General features: G+C 47.9%; 1 protein-coding gene across 3 annotated transcripts; it reads right to left on the bottom strand.

Annotated features, from left to right (window-relative positions):
- Nucleotides 1-309: 309 nt before the first annotated feature.
- LOC148393207 (uncharacterized) lies at nt 310-6,633 on the bottom strand. 3 transcript variants are annotated; one of them, XR_015860540.1, is made up of 9 exons: nt 6,535-6,633; nt 6,364-6,421; nt 5,438-6,283; nt 4,117-5,337; nt 2,914-4,020; nt 2,757-2,832; nt 2,582-2,686; nt 1,862-1,926; nt 310-1,606 (listed from the first exon to the last, which is right to left on the bottom strand). XR_015860540.1 is itself a non-coding variant. In XM_088385583.1 (9 exons), the coding sequence occupies exons 5-9, from the start codon at nt 2,938-2,940 to the stop codon at nt 1,537-1,539; spliced, it is 339 nt and encodes a 112-aa protein (XP_088241709.1). In that variant the 5' UTR covers nt 2,941-4,020; nt 4,086-5,337; nt 5,438-6,283; nt 6,364-6,421; nt 6,535-6,633; the 3' UTR covers nt 310-1,536. The 3 variants fall into 3 exon arrangements, 1 of the variants encoding a protein (XP_088241709.1); XR_015860539.1 differs by having other exon boundaries at nt 4,086-5,337; nt 6,535-6,632; XM_088385583.1 differs by having other exon boundaries at nt 1,862-1,927; nt 2,587-2,686; nt 4,086-5,337.
- Between the last annotated feature and the right edge of the window lie 13 nt (nt 6,634-6,646).

Genomic DNA, 6,646 nt, shown 5'->3' with positions numbered 1-6,646 from the left:
AATTTGCTTGCTTTGTACATTTTAGAGACACACATTCGCGAGATAGTGGCAGTACTTATGTGTATTTGTTAGGTTGCTTTGGGCAGAACAAACCGCAAAAGACGGGTCACATTGACCCAGCTGTCTAATTGGGGCGCCTATCATTTGTAATGTAATTAAAAATTTAAATGATTAAAATTGTTAAAAATTATCGCATACAGTTGAATAGCGCATCAGACAGGTTGAGGCAAATATCTAGCATGTGGTTTAGACGTCTATCATGCAAATGAGTTTGTTTTGTACTTTTAACACACATGCACACTGGCGAGATAGCGGCAGTACTTCTTTATTTCTTAGGTTGTATCGCATTGACCCAGCATCAGACAGGTTGAGGCAAATATGCTGCTACTCTGTGGCAGCACTTGGAATTCATGTAGCCTTTCTGATCTGGTCAATTTCATAAGGATGCCGGTATGAAAAACACCCTGGCCTTTACTTCACTCTGAACTGGGTGGTACCACCCAGTACATGTGCTGAGGCTGGCCGTGTAGTTACGCAACTCTGCTTTGAATTGAAAGCTAAGGTCCTGGAAGTTACACGCTAGGTTTATAAATTCAATTGACTATAGCAGCAACCTGGACTGGACAGCAGCAGCCTTCTTTGTAGTCAGACACCCAATGGGGACGCCAAGCCCTGCAACAAAACATGCAAGAAGTTTCACATTCAAGCAATGCACCATCGATTGAGGCACATGGCGAATGATGACTGACACCAAAGTTGACTTTATTTACAAGACCACCAACAGGAAGCAAACACACCACTGTTGATTTTATTCACAGGAATGCCCACATGATGCATGCTGATTCAAAACAAACCAAAAAATGGCTCTGACTAGATTCAAATAACAGCTTTAACTCTTACAGAAAAATGTACCAACATCCTGCAAGATTCTGAGTTCGGTGGCCATTTTAAAGCAGGGTTGCCAAAGATGACTTACTGATCGCAACAGACCGTTTGTACACTTGTCGTTTGCATCTATGGGTGTCTGGCTATTTGGCTTTTGTCAACAATTTAGAATGCATGCAGCGTTTCTTTGTGTAGTTAAAAAAATAAATAAAAAGCCTGACACTGCATATTTAAGTCAATTTTGTTTCAGCCTAACTTTACAATTGTCTTGTCATTGAGAATGTCTCAAATGAGTCCAGTTTGTATGCACGATAGACTGCCCATGCCAATGTTTAAAATGGACCACTTGAATTCAGTTCACAGTTTAATTCAGGTTCAGAGGTACACGCACACACAATTACAGTACAAACAGTTCACTTCATGTATTTTAAAAAACACAACAACAATAAAACAACAATATTGCAAAATGACAGCGCTGAGAAAGAGAGAGGCCTCATGCAGACGGCCAGTGTGCACACCCAGTGAAAAAGTGGAAGGAGAGAGGGAAAGAAAGAAAGCACAAAAGGAAAAACAGTCATACTCTCCTTAAATGCTGGCTGGGCGCTCTGCCCTCGCCGCATCCACACCCGTCCGCCTCGTGTCGGCCGCTCATCACGTGCGAAGGTCGGCTTCCCCCTCCGGCCGGTATTCGACGTTTGGACTCATCCTCCGCCTCGTGTCACTGCAAACAGAAAAACGGCACTCTTGCATGCGGTTCACTTCTGTGGACGTACTCATTACCTGTCTATTAAAGCTTGCTCCTATATTAAGCTCCCTTTATTAATTGCGTATGCATACATGAATGTTTTTGTTTTCCTTTAATGCCTGTTCCTATGTGAAGCATTCAATGCTTATAATTTCCTTAATTGTTGTAAAGCGCTTTGAGCTGCATTTCTTGTATGAAAGGTGCTATACAAATAAAGTTTATCATTATTACCCTCTGGTCTTGCGCTCCGGTCCTTCTCTGTGCAGGCACTCGTCCCATCCGCTACCTCGGCAATCCTGAAAGGCAGACATATTGTGGTGGTTTTGGCAAGAGGAACATTTCCACGAGCGACCTTGACTAAGGTAAGCTTGAATCAGGTAACTAGCGGCACGCACGGGCTGGCGCACGTCTCATATGGCCCTCCCGCATTGGAGCGTTCCGGGTTATGAAAGGTTGAACCCCTTACAAGAGGGAGGGAGGGAGAGGAGAGAGTAGAGTGAGAGGAGACGAGATGGGGCTTTGGTGGGCACTAAAGCACAACCGGCCAGTTCCCCCTGAAGAGAGCTGGCTTGGCCCCGAGAGGGAAAAAAAGGAAAACGTGACGTCACGGAGAGCGTCACGGAGAATCTCCTTGTCCTCGACACCGTCGACGACACTGGGACCCAGTCTGGCAGACATTATACCCTGGTATTCCACAAAGGGCAAGGTATAGCCACGTTCCACCCTGAGTGCACCAGGCCATGCAGGTACTGCCGGGCGCGTTGGAGAAAGAGAGCAAGAGAGAGAGGGGGGGGGGGAAGGGAAGGCGGGAGGGCGGGAGGCAGGGGGTGTCTACTTTGCCGATTCGTATCTAGAGGGTCACAGCAACCCAAATGCCCGTGCGTGCTACTAGTTACCCTATTCAAACAGACAGGGGTAGGGAAAGCACAAAAGAAAAAAACAAAGTCATACCCCCCCGAAACGCTGGCTGCATCTGCACCCATCGGTCTCGTGTGGGCCGCTCGTCACGGGCCAAGGTCCGGGTCTGCTCCGGCCGGTGTTGGACTCTTCTTTCGCCTCGCACAAGTGCAAAAAGACAAACGGCACTCAGTTGCATGCAGTTCACTTCTGTCAACGTACTCATTACCTGTCCCCTCCCTGGTCTTGTGGGTGCAGCCCAGTCCCTCTCTGTGCAGGCTGGCGCTCGCCCCATCCGCTGCCAGCTGAAAGGCAGAAAAATAAGGAAATCAAATTAAAACCAACAAGTGTGTACACTACGCTTGCAGATTGGATTGCCATGTCACCGCCTCTGGCCAGCCTTGGCTAGTCATGCATCAGGCTCCTCTTCAACACTTGGCGACTGCTTTCTTCTGGTGATTCCTTCCTTTGCACCCCGCTCACCAATCGCGGGTCTGGTGGCCTCCGTCCACCGGCTCTTCGTCTCTTCCACCTTGCAAGACAAGCACAAAAGTCTCGCTGCGCCGTCGCTTGCGCTTGCCGTCGCTTGCGCTTGCCGTCGCTTGCGCTTGCCGTCGCTTGCGCTTGCCGTCGCTTGCGCTTGCCGTCGCTTGCGCTTGCCGTCGCTTGCGCTTGCCGTCGCTTGCGCTTGCCGTCGCTTGCGCTTGCCGTCGCTTGCGCTTGCCGTCGCTTGCGCTTGCCGTCGCTTGCGCTTGCCGTCGCTTGCGCGGTCGCTTGCGCTTGCCGTCGCTGCGCGGTCGCTTGCCGTCGCTGCGCGGTCGCTTGCCGTCGCTGCGCGTTTGGCACTCAATGAGGGCTGCACAACATTTTGGAAAATCAATGATTATGGCAGTATTGGGCCAGACCACTGCATTGAGGCAAGTTGAGGACAATTCTTGGATGGAGGTTAACTATTTGATCGCAATGAGATCAGTTAGATTAGTTAACTAACTTACATCAATGGCTTATCGTCTTAACACATTACAAATGGTTAGGCAAGAAAACATGTTTCATTTGAGACATGAAAAAAAAAAAATTGCTGTCTTAAAGTGCATGTCAATAACCTAGACCACCATATGGCAGTTTTCCAATACACGTGCAGCCCTACACACACGTCACCATTGGTGTCCAAATGGCAGCCTCGGGCCAACTTGATCAACACACCACACGAATGAACACAACACTGCTTTGTAGCGCTAAATATCAATGGCAACATTTCGTGATTGATTTAATGAATTTGTGTCAAAGAATTCTCAATTTGTTTCAGTATGCAGCCCTCAGACATTTGGACACCGCTGGTGTGAATTAGAAAAAAAAAATCCATTTCACATGTTGAAGCTACGCAGGTCGACGCCTCCAGGAAAGCGGGTCTCCCTCACAACTCTGCTACTTCAGAGTGATGCCACAGTGGTCCGTCCATCTCTGATCAGATGCTGTCGCGTCCCGGTCGCCATCTGCAGAAACAGAAACAAAAGTTAGACACTCAAAGAGCACCCCAAGTTGTAGGTCACTTGCTTACTTGATCACAGCGGCTAGCCACTCTTGGTTACCGTCGCCGGGTCGGATCGGGCCGGGTCGGATCGGGCCGTGCGCTCCCCCCCTTTTGCGTCCGGCCTGCAAAAGGCAGAACATGCAATGAGTTGGGCGCTGCTCGCATCATTATGTCTTCCTCGTGGACGGGCTCGCTCCAACGCCGCCCTAAACCTAGAGAACAAAGGACGCACAGTGGTACGTTAGGCTTAGATCAAGCACGACAGTGGTAGGTTAGAAAAAGACACAAAATGTGACTGTCTCGCTCCAACACCTAGGGGAGAACAAAGAACGCAAGTACCACAGTGGTAGGTTAGGGTTAGAGGAAGTGCAACAGTGGTAGGTTAGAAAAAGAAAATGTCACAAGTCAAATTGCAAAATTGGACAGTCGGGATCGGCTCGCTCCGACGCCACCCTACACCGAGGGGAAAGAACAAAGAACGCAGCAACTACGACAGTGGCAGGTTAGAAAAAGATACACAATGGTACAAGTCGTATGGCAAAATTAGACATTCAGCTCCACGTCAAAGTTCAGTTTTGTGTCCATCCACGGAACCACGTCCTCCCCCAAGTGGGCCGTCAATGGCAACCAAGCACAAGACAACGCTGGATCCAGACCAGCCACAACCACAGCGCACCTCGAAAGCAAGACCAACCATCAGAGCCCTAAACACTGTCCACACCTGCAACCTTTCCGTCGTGCACCCATAACCAAAGGCAACCACACTGCCCCCTCCTGGGCACATGATCCGCACACGTCGACTTTTGCAGCGCGATGCTTGATTCTTGACTTGATATGGCCATTGCTCCTTTGCATATGGCCATTGCTCCTTTGCTCCTTTGCATATGGCCATTGCTCCTTTGCATATGGCCATTGCTCCTTTGCATATGGCCATTGCTCCTTTGCATATGGCCATTGCTCCTTTGCTCCTTTGCATATGGCCATTGCTCCTTTGCTCCTTTGCATATGGCCATTGCTCCTTTGCATATGGCCATTGCGCCTTTGGATAGGCCATTGCTCCTTTGGATAGGCCATCGCTCCTTTGGATAGGCCATCGCTCCTTTGGATAGGCCATCGCTCCTTTGGATAGGCCATCGCTCCTTTGGATAGGCCATCGCTCCTTTGGATAGGCCATCGCTCCTTTGGATAGGCCATCGCTCCTTTGGATAGGCCATCGCTCCTTTGGATAGGCCATTGTGCCTTTTCATATGGAATTATCCCATTCGGCTCCTCTTGCAGCCTACAAAAACACAGACAGCCATTAATTGTGTGCTGGGAAGCTAAAACTCGACAACCATTGTGTGTTGGGAAGTTGAAACTTGACAAAAACAGGTTTTCACCTGATTTAGGACTACTCTTCCTCAGTGTCCTCAACATCACTGAAAGGCTTGCTTGCTTTGTATAGAAGGATGCTGGCTGGGCGGCAGTTTTTAGTGCTACAAAAGACAAGCAAATGATTGCAACAAAAATAGACATTGAGTCGAGTGCCAATGGCATGATTTTTTACCAACAATTATACATATTAGGAGTTTTACATTTGAAAAAAAAAAATTATATTTTAGTCAGTTATAATTGATCAAAATTATAGTTCATATTTGAATTTGATACATTCTAAGTAGAGTTTTACATTTGAAAAAAATATATAATCATCACATTGTAGTAAATTATGATAATTATTCAGGATTATAATTCATATTTTAATTTCATCATTCAGCAACTCCCCTCACATTGGACAGATGATCCAGGTTGGCGGCGTCCAAGACGGGAGAAAATAAACCGCGCAAATGTTTGTTGCGTAACGGAACGAGAGCGGGCGGGCGCCGTCTTTGAATGGATTTGGTCCGATTTGGACATGACTTAACATATACGTTGCATTCACCAGTTTGCATGACACGGAAATGGCACACGCATCATATAAAATAATTTAAAAAATGGTTAAGTTGACTAGAGTCAAACTAACATTTCCTATAGTCAGACAAACACGCGCTTATCGGCGGCGTCATTTACGAACCGTCTACAGACAGACGAATGAAAAAAATGCTGGCCAGCATGAAAAAAACAACAACCGCGAAAGACATTTAAAATACCACCAAAACTCGCAACGACGCGACGCGACGCAAAGTGGATTGTGGCGTGCCGTGTCGTGCCGTGCCGAAACCTCAAGCACTCCCTAGACAGCGAAAATCCTGCAAGAAATAATAAATGGCATCGTAAGAAACTGCAAACATTTGCTCACGGGCTAAATGGCCTGCGGCCTACAATTTACCTCCAGGCCCACCGTCGCGGTGGATGTGACGTTGCAGAGTCACGAGAGTACGACAATCCTGCGACAAACAAAATAAATTTAAAAAAAAAAGGCTTGTGAGAAAAAGCAACAAAGCGTGCCGTCGTTTGAAACGGCAGGAGACGACAAACATTTGCTAGCATGCTCGCTTACCTGAGAAACCGTCCACCGCCGCCGGACCGCGCCCGGTGGCACCTGCATATGATAACTCCCCTTGAGCGAGCACACCTGTCTTCAATTGACCTAAAGCCCTGACGTCACATCC

This window comes from Syngnathus floridae, chromosome 9 (genome assembly GCF_059516105.1).
Source record: "Syngnathus floridae isolate MCC-2025c chromosome 9, RoL_Sflo_1.0, whole genome shotgun sequence".
Taxonomy (NCBI): Eukaryota; Metazoa; Chordata; class Actinopteri; order Syngnathiformes; family Syngnathidae; genus Syngnathus; species Syngnathus floridae.
Note: the sequence above shows the minus strand (reverse complement) of the source record. Positions and strands in the feature narration are given on the sequence as shown.

Excerpts from the sequence above, each read along its gene's own strand:
- LOC148393207 (XM_088385583.1), bottom strand. The coding sequence starts at position 2,940 with ATGACTAGCCAAGGCTGGCCAGAGGCG. Across the intron at positions 2,687-2,756 it reads CAAGACCAGGGAGGGGACAG|GCGAAAGAAGAGTCCAACAC; the intron begins GTAATGAGTACG and ends CACTTGTGCGAG. Across the intron at positions 1,607-1,861 it reads CCGGAGCGCAAGACCAGAGG|TGACACGAGGCGGAGGATGA; the intron begins GTAATAATGATA and ends TTCTGTTTGCAG.